This window comes from Halichoerus grypus, chromosome 7 (assembly GCF_964656455.1).
Source record: "Halichoerus grypus chromosome 7, mHalGry1.hap1.1, whole genome shotgun sequence".
In the NCBI taxonomy this organism is placed as follows: Eukaryota; Metazoa; Chordata; class Mammalia; order Carnivora; family Phocidae; genus Halichoerus; species Halichoerus grypus.
In genome coordinates, this window is record NC_135718.1 from 15649421 (window position 1) to 15672615 (window position 23195).

The 23195-nt window shown below is 44.2% G+C and overlaps 1 protein-coding gene and 1 long non-coding RNA gene across 2 annotated transcripts in view; one reads left to right on the forward strand and one right to left on the reverse strand.

The window, feature by feature from the left end:
• Positions 1-261, reverse strand: part of ATRNL1 (attractin like 1) — an 839881-nt gene extending 839620 nt beyond the window's left edge. The window contains exon 1 of the mRNA XM_078077077.1: positions 89-261. Coding sequence (XP_077933203.1) covers positions 89-210 — 122 coding nt within the window. The 5' untranslated portion in view covers positions 211-261. The remainder of the gene's footprint in view (positions 1-88) is intronic.
• A 2590-nt stretch (positions 262-2851) lies between these two features.
• LOC144382538 (uncharacterized) overlaps positions 2852-23195 on the forward strand; it is a 49504-nt gene continuing 29160 nt past the window's right edge. The window contains exon 1 of the long non-coding RNA XR_013449607.1: positions 2852-3527. This is a non-coding gene — a long non-coding RNA (uncharacterized LOC144382538). The remainder of the gene's footprint in view (positions 3528-23195) is intronic.

A 23195-nucleotide genomic window follows, 5' to 3' on the forward strand; every position in this document is an offset into this window, starting at 1 on the left:
GCAGATTTTTGAATCCCAGAAAATACAAAGATCTCTTTACACTTTTCTTGAAGCCTGCTCATTTACATAAGGAAGAGTAGCCATTTACCTGGCTTGTCCTTGAACCAAGCGATCTTCATCCTGGGATGGTCGAGAAGCTGGAGTTTTGGGTTCAGCCTTCAGTGAGCACCGCAGTTGGATGCTGTCTTGACCAGCACCCTTTGACATCATTACTATTCTGTCTTCTTTCTACAGTGAATACTTCAGCAATAGAAGCAATGCATAGCATTTGGAGAAGAAAACACAATTACTATGTTTACAGGGGCCCAGAGAGGGTAGCAATTCCTGGACACCCTTACTGGTTTTTGCTCCATACCCACTCCCTTCTGATAACTGTGAGGACTGGATGTGATTATACAGTAAAGCGCTTCGATCAGCCCTTGGCACATGGTGAACCCTCAGAAGATGTCACCTTCTGTCATAATCGTGGGAGGAGAGACATGACCTGCAGTCCTTCTCTTTAGCACTGTCAGAGTAAGAATACGGACCACTGTGCAGGGTACATTCTCAAGAGTCTGTGTAGGGATAAATGTCTCAGCCTTAAGGGCTTCCTCTAGTCCCTGCAATAGGTCCTTATGAACTTCTGCCAAGTTATTTCAGAGCAGTTACCAAAGCGGGGGTAGATTCTTTCTGTCAGCCAGCCTGACTTCCACATATATTTCTTCCCCCATCTTCCCTTCAGGGGACCCTGCCCACGCGTGCTTGTCACCACCCCCCACCCCCCCGCCCGAAGCTGTGAGCGTTGGGGAGAGGAGAGAAGACTGCAGTTTTGCCAACCCTTGGCAGGAATCTTTCTATCTTATTTTGTTTAGAGGACAGCTTCCACCAGGCCCTTCAGCTGTGCAAAGATATCGGCATAAAGCATTGTCTCCACAATTACGAGCCAGGCTAGTCAGCACGGTCTTCATCAGAATGAGGTTTCTTTCCAAGAGGTAAAGAAGCAACTCTATTACTATTGGCAATGACTGTGTGTGTGTGTGTATGTGATGGAGAGACAGAGGCAGGCAGGTGTGAAGGGTAGGGAGGGGATAACTGAGTGTTCTCTGCAATGATTACAGAAAATTTAAGCCCCTTTCACGATCCAGTTCTAGACCTAAACACCGTGTTACGAAAAGTCAGGCTTTCTGTGTTTTGTTTTTTTCTTTCCCCCTCTGTGAGCATTTTATTTCCTCATTCTGCTGGGCAGTTACTTAGAGAGCACTTTCCAGAAAGGATGATACAGCACAGTAAATGGCCCAAGGGACTGCTCTGTTCAAACCTAAATCAAAAGTCATTATCACTGTCTGATGGCCATTTGGCAGTCTCGGGAGAAGGGAGTTCACAGCAGCAGCTACCCACCTCCTCGGCTCCCGACAGCTCCGGCCCGCCGGCCAGGTCAGGACTGACCCGGTCCCGTGCAACCGGCCTCCCATCCCTGTGGCCGACTCAGGCACCACCTGCCAACCACGGAGAGCCACAGCTCCAGAGACCACGTGGTCTGAAGGGGACCCGAGGCCTGACATGCCCAGGCCGGGACAGTGAGCTGGAAGAGCTAGATATCTAGGAACAGAAGATCGCCTTGTCATCACACATATTTGGCCCTCAAAATGTCTACTTTAAATCTTTTTTAGATACATCCCTAGGTAAGAACAAGTGAACAAATACCCTTGCTCTCTTCATACCTAATACAATTAAAATAAACTTATCAACACAGTATGGACCATAAATGATATATAATGGAGTAACAGGTCTGATATCTATGAACTGAGTTTAAATTATCAGCTTATGAAGACTTGCAGTGAACGAGGGGGACAGGAGAGAGAGTGTACAAATAGCTACATTTTTAAGCAAATATAAATGTTGGTGAGTGCTAGAAGGGAGTTAACAGGGTACAGAGAGTGAGAGGAAGGGGGGGCCTCACTTGACCCTGGGCGAGGAGACATCTGGGCTGAGTCTGAAGGACGGGAAGGAGGCAGCTTTGCGAAGAGGTGGGACAGCAGGTGTAAGAACTTGGAGGCAGGAACGGGTTTGGTCCATTAAGGACCAGAGAAAAGGCCCCGGGGTGGCTGGCACTCGTTAGTCAGGAGGAGGGGGGTAAGGCAGAAGGGGAACACATAAGGGAGAGATAGGGGAAGCCGGGGCGAGCAAGGCCCCCACGACCGTAAGAATGGATTGAAGGTACATGAGCACCATGTGGAGAAGAGCTTTCCAACAGTTTGAGCCATCCAGATGGAATGGGCTTCTCTGGCAGGCAGAGAGACAGAGAAGTGCCCAGCCACCAGAGTTCATCTCCACTGTTCTCAAAAATGTGCTACTCAATTCCTCCGGTCTGGAGTTCGGCTTCACGATTATCATTATCACATATCATCTTGTTAGATTCAGTCCCTCCCTCCGGCCTGACGGGCTCTTTCCAGATAAGCATGCCTCCGATGTTTTCATCTGGAAGCTGGGGATGAAAATGTCAGCTAGAGCAGGGCTGAGGACAGCGGGCCGCTAAATCCACCCTCCAGCAGAGGGGAGAGGCTGTTCTTAGGGATGAAATGCAGAGGGTTCAGGCTTTAGGCAGGGAGCAGATGACCTTTACTATCTGTGATTCCTGACCGGGTCTATGAGATCTGTGTGAATACATCACAAAGTATAACACACATTCCGGCACTAGTGGGTTTTTAGGGGAACGTGTCTTCATGAAGTTTCAATATGTAGATATGGGGAAAGCAAATTTCTTTTTGGGGGATAGGATTTAAGTACAACATTTTTATTATCATGAATCAATTATTTCTTTTTATGCCAACAACATATTTCTGGAAAGTGTCCCGTATCCCTGGTATCTTGTCTACGATTGCTTCAGCCTTCGGCCCCTGGGGGTGGAGGCCAGCCAGCCATCTGCTCATCGCCCAGGGAGAGGAGTGTGTGATAACCATTATGCCGCGGGTCCCTTTTCAACTCAGAAGACGTTTTCATTTTTGCTACCATTAGAATGTTCCTATTTAGGGAAGCCAGGCTTTCAAAACCAGCTTCTTGAAGAACCGCTTACCTTAAGCATTGACGCACCGCAGGCAGAACGAGTTCTTTCTGGCAAATGCAGAGCCTCCAGCCACAGGTCAATATTTTGCACTGTGGGCAAGTCCACCTTCATTCCCACTGCTGGGAATCACCCGGAGAGGGGAGCAATCTGGCTTTGGTAACTTGTTCCCCTAAGTGCAGATGTTTATGCTTTGGTTTCCTTATTTATAGAATTAGAGACATGAGATTCATCTCATAATAATAATACTAATTTTTTTTTAAAAAAATCCCGTCTCCTGAAAACACAGAAGAGTTAGAGGACGAAGCTGCCAGTGTGCCCATCTGACCATACAGCGCAGACACAGTTCTGCTTTGGAGGAGACTTGTTATTGCCATTCTGGGTTCTCACTGCCTGTTCCTGAAGAGGCTCTTGTAAGCAGAAATCCCAGAAAAAGACCTTCAACACAAGGCCTTAGAATCTCCTTCTCACATGTTAGATATGCCAGGTAAGAAATGGGATGTGGTCAGAGCCACTTCTGTGTGATTCTATTTCTCAAAGCCTGGTCTGCAGATCACCTGCCTCAGAATCACACGGGGTGGGATTCGGGAGATGCTTGTTTGAAGTGAAGCTATCCTGGATTCTAGCCCAACCTAGTGAGTGAGAATCTCTGAGGATGGAACCCAGGAATTTGCTTTATTTGCTCAGTTATGCATGTGATTTTTAGATATACTAAAGATTGAGAACCACTAGTACTGCTTTTCTTGGATGGACTTTTTGGTCTATTTTTAGTCTAGTAATTAAAATAATGCCAGATAGTGCTTCTTCTGCATTAGTCATTGCTCTAAATACTTCTATTTATATATGTATTAATTGGACCCTTACAAAACTTTATGACATAGTCTATTATAATCCCCATTTTATAAGAGTGGACAGAAACACAGAGAGGTTAAGTAAGTTGCTCAATATCACACAGTCAGGATTCAAACCCAGGCAGAGTCTGGTTTCAGAGTCCACACATTTAACCCTAGACCAGGCAATTTTATACCTTGGTTTCCTATAATATGACCACATCCCCCTATGTCCCACCCATCTGGCAAACACCTCTTCTTTCAAAACTAACTTAGCATTTTTGCCTCTGCGAATCTTTTTCCTTCCCCCCATGAGACAGAATACTTCCTCCTACTGTGTGTGAAAGGGAAGATGGGAGCACAGGCAGGTAGCAAAGCTGCTATCTTGCCTCTTGGCCTTACCCTTGACACTGTGACATCTACTGCTTGTTAGTATTGGCATGAAAACCAAAGTTCTTGCGTTGTTAAAAGTGACCCTACCTCACAGCATTCATTGGCATTGAGTTTGCCTGCCAATCAAACTGCGAAAACCCATGCCAGATTTCCTAGGCGTGAAGTAAAAGTTCCCCTCATTTACTAATCAGAGCAGCTCCATGTGAAAGGCTGACTCTTGTCTGTTGAAGGAGCGAATGAATGAATGAATGAATGAATTCTGTATGACTACGTCATTCTCTGGTGTCTCATCAGTGCCCTGGGGGATCAAGCTTCCTGTCCTTATCACACCTCCTTTCCCTCCAAGCCAGAGGTCCTGGTTTGCTAAGGAGGGTCATTACCTTTCCTTGGCAATTGGAAACGTGCTGATCCACATCATAATGCCTCATATTACGTAGTGCTTTTATCCGAAGTAGACTGCAAATCCTTTTGAATTGTCGGATCCATCCTACAATAGAGCTGAGACTTGGGCATTATTATCATCCTCATTGTGTATGCAGAACCAGTAGGACGGAGGGAAGGTTAATGACTTGCCCAAGGTCACCACACGTGAGCCACTCAGCCAACATCGGAAGCACCTTCCTCACCCACAGGCTAGCCCTTCCGTCCTGTGGTCCTTCCTGCTCTCCTGGACTCCCACTGCCATTTGCTTCAGCGCCACCCGCAAGCTCTGGTCCCTTGTGCGTTTCCTGGTATCAGATACTCTTTCACTCCCAACTCTTTCACACACATTTCCAGTGTGACAGTCGCTCCATCAGCCACTCAAAGCAGGAGCATTTGAAAGGAGGTCGGCTATTTTCCATGAGTACAATTATTTATGTGCACAAATAATCGTGCACATAATTGGCTAATGGAGAGTGCAATCGGCCACATGTGGGCATAATTAGCCACTTGCCCCTCATTTGGAGGGTATAATTATCAAAGCAGGCAATTTTATATCTGCGGGTAATTGTACATGCAGAAGAGAATGGTGGATAGGAAATCCGGTCCTTAATTACTTTTCATGTCGTTATTTCCAGAATAGCATTTTAAGATAAAGGTAGCTTTCTGTTTTCAATTGCCTGCTGGGATCAACTGTCAGATCTAGTCGTGAGGAGAAGGCAGGGAGCAGGGCATAGGAAAGAAATGCGCCAGGATTTTGTGTACCAAGCTGAAGTCTGAAGCTTCCTCGCCAGAAAAACCCCAGCAGCCAATTACCCTGGACATTACACTGAGGCCCACCTAGTGGTCAGCCATCTGCCTATGCAGACAATAAAGCTCAGTTTTTATCCTTCTCCATTATTGTGTATCATTTTTGCTTTAGCAGTTTTAACGTTTTCCTCACTTTGTGGTTTTATAATCTCAGAAATGCCAGTTGGCTTGGCACAGTAAGTGATTTTGTTCGCTGCTGGAAGTGGGTCATTTAAAATGCTTTAACAATACCTTTAACTAGTCATTCATCTGGGGATGTACATAGAATAATAAATTGAGAACACATCTCTTTGTGGTTTTTCCAAGACATTAGATGACAGAGATTTTAAAGTCTCTGCTGTGCCCCCTGCATTCTGGTTTAAACAGCTCTGCAAAACTTTCCCACTCTCCCACTCAATCACACAAAAATACACTTGCTAACAGCAGATCCTAAAAATACATGTCACATGCGAGCACAAGGGAAATTATTTCTTAACATGAATTGACTCTTTAGGAATATGCAAGCTGAGTAATTTTTTAAAAAGAAACTCCAAATCTCCTATTACACTCTCCTTCATCTCCATCAGAGCCTTGTCTTTAAGGGGGAGGGGGCTAGTACGCACAGTGGTTGGGGGACAGGCTTTTTGGCATTAGAAAGATGTGGGTTTCAAGCCTGACTCTGCCACTTGCCAGATGTGTGAACTTGGATAAGTTATTTAAAATTTCTAATTCCATTTCTTCGTCTATTAAATGTATTGTTCTGAAGATTAAAAGGAATGCAGGTAAAGTACCTAACAATGCTGGGGACATTGTAAGGGCTCAAATAAGTGGTATCTATTATTAATATTAAGAGCCTCATCTTTTAATCTATAGCGTCCTTCACCTGTACCAGTCACATGACACTGTATTTCCTGTGTCCAGGCCTCATCTCCCTACTAAATGGATAGGAATGTTGTCTTATCTGTGTCCACACAGCATCATGCCCATAGAAGATGCTCAATAACTGGCAATGGACGATGGAGCATAACATCCCGTGACTTTTATCACTGACCTTGAGCCAATGTCACACTGCCCTCCATGGCTTCAGGACCTAGATCATAAACTCTATCCTCCAACCCCTTCTCCACAGTCACCCTCCTAGCTGGAGGGCTCCTTCTAATCTCTGTGTGCACCTCTCCGGCTTCAGGACCTCTGCCGTCACTACTCGAGCCACTCTTTAGACTTCGCTACCTCTCATAGCTGAGGCACCCCTGGATCTTGAGTTTCCTTGGACCTCGTTATGTCCCCTTCCTTACCTTCCACCTTGCGGGGGCCCAACCGTGCACATCCCTTCCCGGCTCTGCTTTCAATGCCTTCACGTCGATAGCTTGAAACTAGTCACTGTGGGAGTATTTATATCACATGATAAGCAAATGCTACAAATCAAGGCTTCCCCCCACCCCAGGAGGGCCAGTGGTTAGCCATTTTCCAGTATAACATTGTGCATGTTTACATATATCTATAGCATAACCCCGGATCCTTTCCCACCTCATTGTTGTCCATCATCCCCTATTGACTTTTGACTTTCCTATTTTGCATTCCAGGGTCATCTCTTCCAATACACATGCCATGTCCTCTGATGGTCTGTTCCTTCCCTTTTCTAGACTCTCCTTGGGGGTAACTCGAACCTTCTCCTCGGATCCCATTCATTCCTTCTGTTACCCATCTCTCATTAACTCCTCATGTGCTCCCCTCGGCTGACATTCTTAACCTTCAGCTCCTGACGCCTGCATCATAGGCAGTGTTTTAAATATGGTAAGGCACTGTCTGTCTGCATTTATAGTTCTGATATTCACATTATCTCTTGAAGAGAAGGAGAGAAGGGGTCCCTGGGTGGCTCAGTCATTTGAGTCCTGGGATCAAGCCCCAGCCCTGCATGGCTCCCTTGCTCAGCAGGGAGCCTGCTTCTCCCCTGCCCTCTCCTTGCCGCTCCCCCTACTTTTGCTCTCTTTCTTTCTCTGTCAAATGAATAAATAAAATCTTAAAAAAAAAGATGTTATTTATTCATTTGAGACAGAGTGAGCATGAGTGGGGGGGGGAGGGGCAGAGGGAGAGAGAAAAGCAGGCTCCCTGCTGAGCCGGGAGCCAGACATGGGGCTCCTGGAGCTCAATCCCAGGACCAGGAGATCACCTGAGCCTAAGGCAGATGTTTAACCATCTGAGCCACCCAAGCACCCTTAATTAAATAAAATCTTTAAAAAAAGAGAGGAGAGAAAGATAGAGGGGTCACACGCAGGTCTTTTAATGGTTGGCCCATTGGTCCCTTTAGAACTTTTTAACCCAGTTTGAACACTAATGTAATGTTTCTGGCAGTGACTTTCACGTGGCATTTGACACCGTTTTCACTCATTGCAGAATGGAGGTCTCTACTGTGCATCTTCGTACAGCGCTAACCCGTGTCAGCCTCCAAGTGCTTACCAAATGGATACAGCTCTTCCCTGAAAGAGGAAAATCATAAATATTGCCTTTTTAAAAAAATTGCAAGTCTACAGTGAGGTGCTTACCCCAGAGTAGTGTTGCTCAAGGTTGTTTATACTGAGCCCATGACCGATGCTCTGTGTTCCTCTGGAACATCTGCTGAACCCGAGCCTGGGCCAGAGGGGGCTGGGGGAGAAGAAAGGACGAGGAAAGCTGTGGCAGAGGATGAAAAAGAATGGGGATTCTGAAGGGCACTGCGCCCTGCTCTCTGGGACCGCTCTGCACATGGCTAAGTGGGAGACAGCAAACTGGGCTGGGTCCATTTGGCCTGCACAGTCCTTTTGAGGGATTTTACCCAAAAATTGAGCTTTCTGGCTTTTCCTGAGAAATCTTCAGTATTGGCCAGACTGGCCCTGCATTTCTGCATGGGAACACAATTGGCTGTCCCTTTAAAACAGGAGTGCACTCTCCAGCTGGAAACAGCCCACAGCACTGCACCCCCCAAACCCAAATTGTTTCACATCCAGCCAAAATCACTCATTTATGTTGTCAGCTGGGCCTCTGCAGGCATTTCAGTTTGACGTCTAGCCTATAGGAAGCCCCGGAGCTTACCTACATTTTAAACATTTCCCTACATGATGTTTTTATAGGCTAGGGTAGGATCTCAGTGTTTCTCTCATCTATGAACCTCCACAGTGCCTGCCACAAAGTAGATGCTCAGCTAACTAGAACGAAGTGCTCACTGAATTAAATGGATTGACCACCCAGGCAGCCTTGCTGGAGCTCAGGCATGCTAGTGTTTCTGGGACATGAGCTGCAGAATGTCACTTGTAACAGGTTAGGCTTTGGTCTCTCAGCAGTGGAGGCGAAGTCCCCTCCGGAGGTGTGTAGAGGACCGCAGAGGCCCTTTGAAGAACATGAGTGAGAACCAGTTAGTTAGGGAAGCTCCTTTTACCGGACAAATCTATTACTGGATCAAGATTTCAGTGCTTAATGAAAGGACCAGAGCGCTAACTAGTCGTTTAATCCTTAGTTTGCCACATGGGCCTCTGTTTCCTCATTAGAAAAGCAGGACTTGGTGGCAGAGTGAACATTCTGCATGATTCCATTCTGGCTTTCTCCAAAAGAGGGGGTGGCAAACTAGCCTTAATCCCAGCACCTTCACAGCAAATGTCTTTATAATTAGACTTGTTACTGACTTTAAAATAATTTTTCGAATCCCTAAATAAAATAATCAACGTTGTATTTCTGATGGAGAAGGAAGTGGGAGACTGTGAACATGCCATTTTCTCACCACCGTGACTTGTTCTTGATAACACCTGGCTTAGGTTGGTTAGCACTCTGCATTGCTCATCTTCCTGGGCTGTTACCTTCGGCCTAGACTCGGCAGAAGCAAAAACCCTGCATGGAAATTAATAAAGATCTCGGTTACACCGCCTTTGAAGCATCTGCCTGCCCTCAAAGTCATGCACCAGCTCCCATACTAATTAGAGCGGAACAAAATGGGTGCCTTTCCTTTTTGGTAGCAAATTAAAAATCAAGAAACTGTTTCCCCCTCTTTTGATGTAACCTGACACCACTGTGCATATGAAGCATCTCCCGTACTGAAATGAAGGATAAAGAAAACACCAAGGTGCTAATTGAATTCATATCTCCTCCTCTCCTCCTCTCCCAGAAGCCAGAACAACAGAACTAACAGAGCAGTTTCAGGTCGTAGAATCTCAATAATCCAAACGGACCCCTTCTCAAATTAAAGTCCTTTTTCAATATCTGAAATTGTAGCACATCAAATTGGATGCTGTATATTTCTATGGAGGAAATTCCCCCAAAGGAAGCAAGAATATTATTTTCACAAATAATTGGCTTACCACATAACTAATGGTATAAAATCTGTGAGGGCTTAATTAAAAATTGCCAGAAACACTCACAGCAAGTCAAAATAAGTGAACAAAGATGAATTTCTTAGATGAAGACAGGTATGACACATTTCTATCATTTCAAAGCTCTTGAATAGCTGAGAAAATCTATGTATTCCTTTTTTAAAAATTCATTGAATAGTTGTAGGACAAAACTAGAACTCTTAAATAAATCTTCACTTGCAGCTACGACTTGTCAAGTACCTACTCCAATACCAGATGCTATTCTTGACATTTTCCGTACGTTTATTCCTCACTGCAAGCCATCAGTATTCCACCTTACTTATAGAAAAACAGATGCTGAGAGAGGCAAGGTCATTGAAGGTCATTCAGCAAGTGGCAGCATCGGGATTTGGATCAGGTCTAACTAAACCTAAAACCTATGCTTTAAATAATAGAAAGCATTTATGATGATGAATTTGGCAATGAGCAAGCTTTGACCACATACCATAAGTTGAAAAATTCACTCTTCCTGTTATTTTCTACATCGTCTCTTAAAGTTTTTATTTCTTCCATGGCAGACATGTCTCTTAAGGTCTTAAATTTTTTTGGAATGTATGGCTGAAAGTTGTTACACTATAACATTATTAGCTTATTTTGTTTATCATACCTGTCTTGACTCTTTCCTCCTACTTGTGAAATACTGCCTGTTGAAAATCTACTCTCCTTGGTTAGACAGTCTGTCATTTTTGTTTCATTTGGGACAGGAGAATTAATGGATGGGACTAAATAAGAGATGGTGGAGGGATGTGAGGTTTAAACAGACTAAGCAATGAAGAAAACAGGTGTTTGCGTGGGGAAAGAATGTGTAAAATGCAAGATTCTAGAGGAGGTAGCATGGCAAAGCTTTAAGAGTTTCCAGGTTTTCTGGTGGCTCTTAACAGCTATTTATAAAAATACCAAAGCATCGTATTTATTTATTCATGTGCCCGATTGTGAAAAGCAATCACTATCATGCTTCTCCAATATACTACATCCCATATCAAACTCTCGAAAGAGCAATTGATGAAATAAAGACAATGACATTTGTTTCTATGACCATTGATATGAACACCATTGCTGAATTATACTCTTTTTTCATACTTGTGGGTTTACTTTTCTGTCTGTCTGCTTCCCCAGTGAGCAACTTAAGGACCTTAGCATCTTCCGCACCTAGCACAATGCGTAACGCAGAATTGACACTTGGTGAATTTTCATTGAATGAGTAGAGGCACTGTCTGGAAATCCCTACTGACCACTGGACTGGACCTCAAGAATTAGTTTTGGCCCAGGTCAAGTTCTCCAAGGCCCTCTGAACACCAAGTTTAAAGCTGGGAGGTCCCCCTCCCCCCAAGATGGACCCAGTTCCCCAGCCCTCTCCTGAGCTCCTTCCAGCTTCCTCCTCTTCTTCCTGAATGTCCTCGCCAGCCCCAGGCACAAGGATGTATGGATTATGATACCAACTCTTGAGCTACTCTGAAGACATCCTAGATGAAGGGATGCTTGAACACTGAGTAGGGCGCCAAGTGAGGAGTGTGAAGTGAAAACCCGAGAGGCAGACAGGGGGGCAGTCAATTAAAAAAAGAACTTGAGAAATTCCCTTAGATTAATTGCTAATGAGCTTGGAGGTCACTGTCAAATCTTTGCCATGTATTTAGGAGATGAGAAAATGAAGACAGGTACGCAGATTTACTGAAAAGCTTTGGTACAGGGGAAAAGAGTAATAGGATAGTAACTAGGGGCAAAACCTGGGTCAAGGAAGATTTTGTTGTTTTGGCTTTTGTTTTAAAAGGCTGGTAACAATGCAGGAGACAAAATGTGGAGCAAAGGGAAGACAGAGCCCCTCACCCTCAGAACTCACACTGAAGGGAGACCGTAATAATTTAAAAAGTGATCTGAAGTCAGCCGTGACATAACCTTCAAAGATTACAAGAAATCAGGAGGAGAAGCAGCCGTCTTGGAGAATGTGACCATACAGCTAAATGTCATTTTGACAGCTTCTTTCTTGGAGGTACATTTAAGATTATTTGAATTGTCATTTTCTCTAGGAAGACTTCACTTTAATTATACAAATATTGAATATTTTTCAAGATAAAGATGGTAAAGAATTTGCTTTGAAGTCTTTAGCCTTCAAACACTATTATATGAAATCCTCATTGGCAAAACAGTGAGGAATATGGAAATAAGTGCAATCCGGCCTCATAAATGAGGAACTGTGAATGTTAATGGTGCAGTTTTACCGTGAACCTTTTAAAGGGCCCACAACGGAGAGGCTTTGTTATTTCAAATATCACAGATCTGAGGGCTCCCTGAGGGAGGTAGTGATAAATATTGGTAAAATGCCTATAAAGACAGCAGGGCAAAAAATAAGCCAAAAGTTTGAGTTGGCCATTTAAAAAAGCTGCGTAACCTTTCATTTAATTGCCTTTTCCCAGCAAATCAGAAATAAAATCTGAACGCAAAATGTGCTGGTTACCCCTGAACATGCTCAGAAATATCTGCCGTAAGGGGATTTAAAGTGTAATTGCTTTGCTCTCGGCTTAGGGGCAAAATTGAACTGTGGTCTGCGCGGGGCAGTGTGTATCTCTGGGCAGGGCTGGGAGTACCGAGCAGAGGGGAGTCCAGAGAGGGGCTGCTGATGGTGAGCAGCCTGGAATAGTGGAAAAGGCAAGACACACGTCAAAATCCCAGCTCTTCCACTCTGCAGCTGAGGATCCCGCATAAGTTACCAAACCCTCCTGGGCCTCGCTTTCCTCATCTATAAGATAGTTATATTAATATCTAACTTCAAGACCTATAGTTAGGATTAAAAGACATAATTCATTCATTTGGCAAGTACTTATTGAATACCGTGTGCCAGACTCTGTTCTAGGCCCTAGGAACACAGCAGTGAACAAATCAGGCTGACATTTTAGTGCAGGAAGACAGACAACATAGAAAATAAATGTCAGTGGCTCGGTAGGTTGAGCGTCCGACTCTTTGTTTCAGCTCAGGCTATGATCTCAGGGTCATGGGATGAAGCAGCCCTGTGTCGGGCTCTGCACTCAGCACAGCCTACCTGTCCCTCTCCCTCCTTCTGTCCCTCCCCCTCTGCCCCTCCCCCTGCTCATGCATGCACTCTCTCTAAGAAATAAATAAATAAAGTCTTAAAAAAAAAAGAAAAGAAAAGAAATGTCAGGTAAGTGGCACGTGAGGTGAGGAAGAAGTGAAGGAGGTGCGGCAGGTTGAATTGTTCCCATATGGTGGCAACAGTATCTCCCATCCCATGGGCTCTTGTTACAGTTTGGCTTTGACCTTTCTCCAATTAAGAGGTGGGTTCTTTTTTTCCTTCCCTTGAAATGGGATAGTTTTGTGACTTCAACCAATAGAATATGTGGCTTGTATGAGATGCAGCTCCCACCTCACTTGCTGGAATGTTCACCTGTGAAGGCTCAGCCACCACATTAACAGTCCACTGCCCTGAGGCCCCCCTGCTGTAAGGTAGTTCAAGTGAGCCCACATGGAGAGTTCACCTGCAGGGACCTGAGACTGTGAAGAGAGAAAGAGAGACCTGGCCAGCCCCAGCTTCTTGAAACCTTCATTCTTCCAGTTCTAGCCACCATCTGACTATGACCAGATGAGAGAGATCCAGAAGCCAGAACCTTCCAGCTGAGCCCTTGCAGAATTCCTGACCCTCAGGGACTATGAGAAATAAAATGTTTGTTGATGTTTTAGCCCACTAAGTTTTGGGGGAGATTTGTTACACAGCAACAGATAACTGGGGCAGTGGAGAAGCAGAATAGAACAATTTTACGTGAGGGAGAAAGAAGCCCTCACGGAGAGTTCTGATTAACAAATTAGGGGAGTGAGGGAGTGAACTAAGATATCTGGGGCGCAGGTGTGCCTGGTGTCTTCAAGGAACAGCAGGAGACCTGATTGTCGCTGGAGCTAGGGAGGGAGGGAGCCAGGAACAGCAGGTGAGTTCAAAGACCAGATGGTCTAGGGTCTTGCAGGCCACTGTAAAGACCAGTTTTTACCATAAGTTCAGAAGCTATTGGATGGGTTTGAGCCGAGCGATGACAGGATATGATTTATGTTTTAATAGGAACACCCTGGATGCTCTGCTAAAATTGGTACCTTGATTATTACTTTCATTATAGCATCTCTATAAAAAGCAAAGGTCGGCTCAGTAAGGTTAAGTAATTTATCCTAAGTCACTAAGCTCCTAGTGGCAGAGACGGGATGCAAACCCACATTCTCTTTTTCAAGATACCTTTTTCTAAGAGAATGAGTTTTACAGAAACCACACCCTACCATAACTTCAGGGCTGGAAGGGGCCCTTACCCCAGTTCCTCTCCTGCTGCTGTCCCCTTTTGTGGAGGATGTAAGGCATCGTTGGACTCTGGAGCCAGATGGACTTCAAATTCTGCCTTTACCACTCATCAGCTACATGACCTTGGGTATGTCACTTAACTTTCTGTGCCCCAATTTCCTCATCTATAAAACGAGGACAACTCACTTGGTGTTAACTAACTGGAATTTGAGTAAAAACTTAAAAAAAATAAAAATAAAATAAAATGAGGACAGGGGCGCCTAGGTGGCTCAGTCAGTTGAGCATCTGACTCTCGATTTTGGCTCAGGTCATGCTCTCAGGGTCGGGACACTGAGCCCTGAGTTGGGCTCTGTGCTGGGTGTGGAGCCTGCTTAAGATTCTCTCTGTCCCTATCTATCTGCCCCCTACCCTGCTTGCACGTGTGTGCACACACACCCTGTCTCTCTAAAAAAAAAAAAAAAAAAAAGATAATAAAAAACAAAAATAAATAAATAAAAGAATAAAATAAAATGAGGACAACTCTACTTACCTCAGAGCGATCGGGTAAGGGTTGGCAGACAGGCATCCCCGGCACTTAGCCCAGTGCCTGGCCTATAATAGGTGCTTAATCATGTCTCACTGGCCATAATAAGCACAGGCCTCCAGGGGCTCCCCAAATTCTGCTCCCTCAACTGTACATTAGAAAATCACCATCCTGCCCTCAAACCCCCATCTCCTGTCCCTGCCACCCACATTCTCCTTCCTTTTTGGCTCAACAGCACCTTCCCTCACACTACCCTAGGTAGAACTTCTAATCTCATACTCTATGTCCTGAGGAATTCACTTTTTCCATCACTGTGATTTCTAAGTCCTGTCCATGACCACTTTGTCAAAACCCCTGTAGGGAAGAGGGGACCCTAGGGGAACGCACTTTCGCCACCCCCTCAGGCTCTGCTTCCACCTCTGTTTTGCAATAACAACTGCTCTTGGAGAGTGAGTCCTCATCGTCAGCGTGTTCCACCCAGCCCCCACTCTCTTCTGCCTCTGGAACACCTCATCCTCTTGGATGATTCTAGACCCTGGGTCCTGGCCTTTTCCGCTGCTGGTGCCTTGGAAGACTTCCAGCATCCCTGCTAATCATGTTTCCCACACCCTGGCTCACAGTGGGTCAAACTCTTCACTTTTCACCACCTTTATCTTGGCCTCCTGTCAGTCACATCACTGCCATGATGACAGCATGGCTGTCGTGGCTTCTCACAGCCGCCTCACCTCTGTGATTGTGTTAGTCTGTTCCAGCTGTTACAACGATACCTAGACTAGATGGCTTATAAACAAAAGAAATTTATTCCTCGCCGTTCTGGAGGCTAAAAAGCCTTAAGATCAAGGTACCTGCAAACTCGGCGCCTGACGAGAGCCTACTTCCTGGTTCATGGAAGAGTGTCTTCTCCCTGTGTCCTTACGTGACGGAAGGGGCAAGGGAGCTCGAGGAGTGCTCAGTAAGGGTGCTAATCCACTCACGAGGGCCCTTCCCCCAGGTCCTAATCACCTCCCGAGTGCCCCACCTCCAAATACCATCGCTTTGGGGATTCGGTGTCAACGTATGAAGTTTGGAGGGACAGAGTCCACAGCAGTGATCTCTGGGTGGAGGAAGGAGCGCTGGCGTAAGAATCCAAAGCCTTGGCATTGCTGTGTCTGGGTTTGAGCAGCCACTTTCCCGTTCTGAGTCTTCACTGAGGAGACAGGAGCCAGGACATTGATCTGGGAGCTTAAGTCCTAGCTTATCTGTGTGACCTTGAGCAAGCCATCGAAGCTTTCTGGGCTTTATTTATTTATCCATAAATTGAGGTGGCTGGTGCAGAATGGTCTCTGATGGTTCCTACAAGCCTGAAAACTTCATATTCTCTAAGATTGAAATTCTATTTTTGATCCCCGCTCCTCCCTCCTGGTCTCCCACTTCCTCACTCTGACTGGAGCAGTTTTGTTTTGTTTTGTTTTTTTCTCATTGTGAAAATGGCCTTTCCACCTCCTCCCTATCCCCTGTGCTGAACACTTGTGGGCCCACTTACAATTACCCAGGCATCCATATCCTTTCCCTCTCTGCTTTTGCTCTTGCTGTGACCTTACTGGGGAAAACCCTCACTCATTTCTCCTCCAACACAACTCTGAGTCCTCCTTTACAATCTAGTTCACAGATGCCTCGCTGAAAGCCTCTCTGGATCTCCTTGTCCCACCACCTTCTCTCCATCTCCATCACTTCCTGTTTTATCTCTGTCATTGCCCTCATGCCAGGAGATGGTCTGTAATTATTTTGAAACCCAGGATGCTATCAGTCATTTCTGAATCCCCAGCTCCTGAAAATTGGTGAACTGCTACTCAATGAGTGGAGAGATCCCAACACAAGAGAGATCTGACAAGAGTACATGCGCCACAGGACACATGCTACCAGCTTTGCATTTTAAAGACCAAACTTAGAAACTCAATCCTCTCATTTTAAAAGGCATATAGCATAAATGGGACATCTCCTTTAGAACACCTAACCAGGGTGTCATGCTCTGTATTTCTAGTGCTGAATTCACCCTCCCTCCCAGATGAGCCCCTTTTGTGTCCCCTATTTTTAAAGAAGTGCTATCTTCTAAAGGCTCAAACCTTGGAACCATCTTTGCCTTCTGCCAATGTTCTTGTCTCATGCTGTATCCTCTCCTGGACTTTCCTACTGGTTTCCTGCTGGGTCCCCAATTCTCCTCTATCATCCTTGAATATACCTTACAGATTAATCTTCCAAAAGTTCAATCCTGATTGTGCCATTTTTCTTTTTAAAAAAGTCTTTGCTGCCTGATAAATAAGATTTAAACTCCTCTGGCTCTCATTCAAGCCTTGTATGATCTCATTCTAATCTCACTTTCCCAGATTAATGGTCCATCAGTGGAAGGAAAAAAATACTGTCTTCAAAGTTGTGGGTCTACAGCTGAGTCTTGAAAGACGGATGGAATTCAGCTTGGTCCGGTAGTCAGAGCTATGTAGATGTGAAGATTCTTAATCACAGTTCTGTCACTTACCATTTGAGTAAACTGGACAGCCACTTCACTTCTCTAAATCTTAATTTTCTTAATTAAAAACAAGAGTTGTGACAATTTCCCTCGATTCTTTTGGAACAGAAAAGCTCCCATATGACATGGGAGCACAGAGTTCTTGCCTTCATGTAGCTAATTTCTTTGGTCAACCAAATATGATAGGCTTTAGTTTGTTTTCTCCCAAGAGAAATCCTGTATAGGCGGTAACACAAGGTCTCCTTGGAGAAGACTTTTTTTTTTTGTCTTGTTAATGAGTTTCCTGGGTGGTTCTGTAGCTTATAAAAATGTAGGCAAGTGGGGACCTATTATCCTAAGTTAAGGTTACATAACATGGTACTTTGCCTCTTGTTAAAGAGTTGCCTCCAGCTGTGCAGAACTTTGGGAAGGGGAGGTGTACTTATTTGTAAGCAAGTATAGGAGCTGTTTTGGGGGTACACTGTGTCCCTCCAAAAGACACATTGAAGTCCTAACTCCCAGGACCTCAGAATGTGACTTTATCTGGAAATAGGGTCATTGCAGATATAATTAGTTAAGATGAGGTCAGAGTGGAGTAGGGTGGGCCTTCAATCGAATATAACTGGTGTCCTTATAAGACACAGAGACACGGACACACAAGGGGAGATGGTGGAGGCTGAGACCAAAGTGTTGCAATCCAATGACTTCCAAGCTTGGCCACAACCACCAGAAGCTAGGAGGAGGCTGGGAAGGATTCCTCTCTACAGATTTCAGAGAGAGCGTGGCCCTGCCAACACATTGATTTTGGACTTCCAGCTTCCAGAACTGTGAGAGAATACGTGTCAGTTGTTTTAAGCCCCCCAGTTCGTAGTACTTTGTTATAGCAGCCCTAGGAAATGAATACAGGGGCCTTCTGGAAGGAAAGGAACTCCACCTCTGCTCCCCAAGATTCTAAATCATCCCTGTAGTTAATAAAAGTAAAAATATCCCTGAAATAACATCCACTGAAGAAAGAAGGTGTCAAGAAATGTAAGCCAATAATCCACAGCTCCGGAGGGGGGCTAGCTCTGGAGCAGCATGTGGTCTAGGCTGGAAACTCCTCTAGCGCAGCCACTTCCACACTGTGCGGGGACTTTGTGGGAACAGGGCTGACCGTGGGCACAGAAACTCAAAAGGACTGTTTCCCAGGACCAAAAGTCAGCTGGGACGCTCTATATGTCCACCAGATGTTTATAGCTAGAATTTGTACTAATTGTTTGATGCCCATGCTTTACCAATATTTAAATATTTTGCTATCACACTTGCTGTAAGGAGTAAGTTATTTATTTATTTTTTTAATTTTTTATTGTTATGTTAATCACCATACATTACATCATTAGTTTTAGATGTAGTGTTCCATGATTCAGTGTTTGCGTATAACACCCAGTGCTCCATGCAGAACATGCCCTCTTTAATACCCATCACCAGGCTAACCCATCCTCCCACCCCCCTCCCCTCTAGAACCCTCAGTTTGTTTTTCAGAGTCCATCGTCTCTCATGGTTCGTCTCCCCCTCCGATTTCCCCCCCTTCATTCTTCCCCTGTAAGGAGTAAGTTAAACGGGACATAATTGCAGCCTGAGCAAGAAGCTGGCTTGACAAGGTCCACAGATCTACCCAGGACCAGTTTTTGAAAGTGACATCTTATGCAGATGACCACGGTTCCAATCTTTCTCTCCCTGATATTTAGATATAAGACTGACACCTTACAGACCACGTACTCAGTCTCCCAGATTGGGAAGAGGAAGTTCTCAAGAAGATACTGGACTTCCTACTGAGGAGGGAAAGTGGAACTCAAACAATTAATTAGAAATAAAAAAGGAATTTTCTTCTATCTGTTCTTCAAGTCGAAAAAGTGGGTCATAATGGCAAACACAGAACACAGCGAACAACAAAACTATGTACATGCTTGACTGTGAAGGATAAAGTGTTCCAGAAATAACAGAAGAGAAAATCTATTATTGGAAGGTTCAAAAGAGACTTTTTTCTGAGACCTGTAGTCCAGTTTGTTGAACCAAATCTCTCAATGGACTTCAAATAGAATCTTTCTTCTACAGAAGGGAAGCGATTACTCAAAATCAACCAAGAGCAAAAGAGCCACATTACAGCAGTGGAAATTGGTCAGCTGTTCCCATGCAGAACTGAATTCAGAAAAATATTCATTTTCTCAGCAATAGCTTGTCATTAGCTATAAGTTCTGCTTGGAAAAAGCCAAGTGATGTTAACAGCACAACACTACATGGATATAAAATGGATGCAGTAGCCACTCCTCCATTAGCAAAAGAGACAAGCCAGCAAAGAGTGATTAAAAGAATCATTTGCATCCCCCGAGGACTCAAGATTGGCATGACAGTGCTTAGCTCTTCATGCCACCTGCTTCAGCTGGGTTCTTGGTGGCATCTGCTGAGAATATTGGCACTGTGGATTTTCTGTATTAAAGTGGGAGCTGTGTGTGTATATAATGATACACACTCAGTAAGTGCTCAAAGAACACTAACTTGATGTTTCTGAGTGTATAAAGGGGGCTTTAAAGCAGCTATTATAATACTAAGGACGGCGGGGAATAAAAATGACTTTCCTATACACAAAAAAAGATCATAAGTTTGGGGAGAGTGACAAAACGTGAAGAGTCACAAGCCGGGAATCAGAATCCTGTAACTAGCACCTCACAGTTTATACTGTATTTCTATGTCATGTATCCTGTTTAAGTCATTGATGATCCGAATTTCCCCTTTTATACAATGAACATGGCAGCCCTTCTATCTCCAGGGCTACTGGAAGCGTTAACAAGTTCACGTCTCTCTTGCGACTTCATCAAAACTAAGGTGCAAAGAAAGTGAACTAAATGCCAAGTGAAGAAAGATTATTACTTACCTTTTTTACCTTCTTGGGTCGTACTGAGTAAGTAAGAAAGTATGCTTTGTCTACATATTATTCTTTTTTCTTTTTCTTTTTTAAGATTTATTTATTTCAGAGAGAGAGAACATGAGCGGGAGGGGCAGAGGTAGAAGGAGAGAGAATTTCAAGCAGACTCCATGTTGAGCCCCAATCTCATGACCCTGAGATCATGACCTGAGCTGAAGCCAAGTGTCGGACAGTTAACAGACTGAGCCACACAAGCGCCCTTCTATGTATTATTCTTATTTGCCCTTCCTTTTCCTGGTTCCTCCTTTTCTTTTCTTTTCTCTTTTTTTTTTAAAGATTTTATTTATTTGACAGAGAGAGACACAGTGAGAGAGGGAACACAAGCAGGGGGAGTGGGAGAGGGAGAAGCAGGCTTCCCGCTGAGCAGGGAGCCCGATGCGGGGCTCGATCCCAGGACCCTGGGATCATGACCTGAGCCGAAGGCAGACACTTAACGACTGAGCCACCCAGGCGCCCCCTCCTTTTTTTTTTCTCTTGATCCTTTTACATGGATATTTACAAAAAACTGACTGTGCAATTTTTTTTTCTCTTTTTGACAGGAACTCATGCAGACCCTTTCAGGACAAGACCCTGGAAAACATATTTGCCCAGCTATTCCACACATGCCTATCCATTGCTTTCTATAGATAAGGTACTATGTTAGCTACTGTGGCAAATAGAAAATTGTTTAGAACATCCTCATTGCCTTCAAGGAGTCTAAAACTCCTTCAGGGCATATAAGGCATGAATACAAATAACAAAATCAAGCAAATATTGTAATAAGATCCTGAAAGATTCGTGCAACCAAGTTCATAGACTTTCAGGAAAAAGGAAAGCTTTTTTTGGAATATGAACTAGCTTTTAAAAGTTGGTTATAGAAATCGACATAAGAAGATGAGTCCATGGGAAAATTCTACCTTTTGCGGAAAGAGGTAATGGTGTGAGCAGAGACATGGAGAGCTGGTGTACTTGATTTCCACTTTCTGACAGTCTGGTTAAAAAGTGGACTCCCTGTAGCTGGCTAGTAGCATATTAGGCTGGAGAATCATTTAAGGTTTGATTGAAGAGGGCATTAAGTGTAAGGCTAAGCCTGAAACAGTACTTTTAAAAACTTGTTTTTAGCTTTTAAAAAAATTTTTTTAAAAATTTAAAACTTGTTTTAGTTTTAAAAAAAATTATTATGAAATGGTAGCCAAGCTCGTTAGGCTGTAGGGCTTCCTCCCATTACGCTCACATACTTTGGTGTCTTTAAGGAACACCATGGAACCCTTAGGGCCCTACAGAGTACCCTGTATTTTGCAGTAGGCAAAGGGCAGCCATAAATGTTTGCAAGCATAGAGATGACAAAATCGGAATAGAATATTCTGAATATATACCTGGCTCACCTTTAAATTAATCGGCAGGGATCAGACAGGAAAACAAAACAAAACAAAACTGTGCTGGTAGAATGGCATGCAGTAAGCATTGGACAAACATTTGCTGAATGAATGAATGAATGATAATAGCAGGGAAGGACCTATAGAAAGATATTGTGAAGGAATGATTGATAGCATGTGCTGATTGATTAGGGGGACCAGAGAGAAGTTGTGGTGAAAAACGTCAAGGTTTCAAGTCTGAGCTCCTGGAAGAAGTGTGGTAGTATGAACAGGAAACAGGAAGAGCTTAAGAAGAACCGATTTGATGGGAGACATTATATATTAGATTTTTAGCAGGTTAAACACATTGGAGAGATATTCAAGGGGAAATGTCTAGGGACATTTGGAAATAGGAGGGTGGGGCTTAAGAGAAGGACCAGAGGGACTGACACAGATATAATAATGTAATAGAGACCAGTGTAGACAAGATAGCTTCGAGAAGTCAGAGGTGAGGCAGATTCTGGGAAACAATGACATTTAAGGGGAGGGGAGGAAGGAGGAAAGCTAAAAAGATAATGAAATGGTTGGAGAGGGAAAGCATTATTTTATACCATAAAAGCCAAGTGAGAGGCACTTTATTATTTTTTTTAAGATTTCATTTATTTATTTATTTATCTGAGAGAGAGAGAGAGAGAGAATGCACGTGCAAGTGGTGGGAGGGGCTGAGGGAGAAAGAGAGAGAATCTCAAGTGGACTCCCCTCCCCACCATGCGCTAAGCGCAGAGCCTGATGCAGGGCTCCATCTCACGACCCTCAGATTATGACCTGAGCCGAAACCAGGAGTCAGACGTTTAACCAACTGAGCCACCCAGGTGCTCCGAGAGACATTTTAAAGGAGGGAATCACCAACACAGTCAAACACTCCAAAAGCCTAAGAAGAACTGAGAAAAGGTCACTGTACTTGGCCACCCTCAGAGAGACGTTTTAAATAGCAATGAATGGGCCCTGATTATCCTGGATTAAGGAATAAAAGGATGAGGAAGAAGTAGAAATAATGACAGAGTCCAAACCTTCGAGAATTCCAGCAGTGGACGGAATCAGGGAATCAGACAGTAACTAGACTGTAAGAAACTGTTTTCTTCACTTTTTAAAGCCTGGGAGAATCCTGAGCACGTTTATAGGCAAATAGGCAAAGAGGAAAGAGTTGATGGAGGCGAAATTGATGGTGAAAAATATTATAGTCATGTTAAATTTTCTGAGTGATTGAAGCCCTACTTTTCAAAGTTGGAGATATAGTTAGTGAACACAGAGTGGCTGAACTGTGAACATAAGTCTCGTAATTGGACAATTATTGCATATGAGGCTGCAGCTTAAGAAATCCCATGAAATATGCTTTACCTGGAAGACTGCTCTCGTGCACCCAATTAGTCATCTGGTAGGAGAGCAAGCAGCAGTTCTTTGGGTTGGCACAGAAAACAGAGCTGTTTACTACCTTGAAACACTGTTATGAGCCATCATCACATTAGGCTGTTTGTACAAGCGCTTGAAAATATTGAGCTGTAATGCTTCAAGGAAAGTGCTAATGTCCTCAGACTCTCCAGAGAGCAGATTAAAACCCAGTCCTAGCCAAGAGGAGCCAAAAGGACATGAAAACCAAAAGTAACGTGGTGTCCTGTGGCTTCCTGGAGCAGAAAATGATGTTGGTAAAAACTAAGGAAACCTGAGTAAGGGATGCGCTTTAGTTAATAATAATGTATC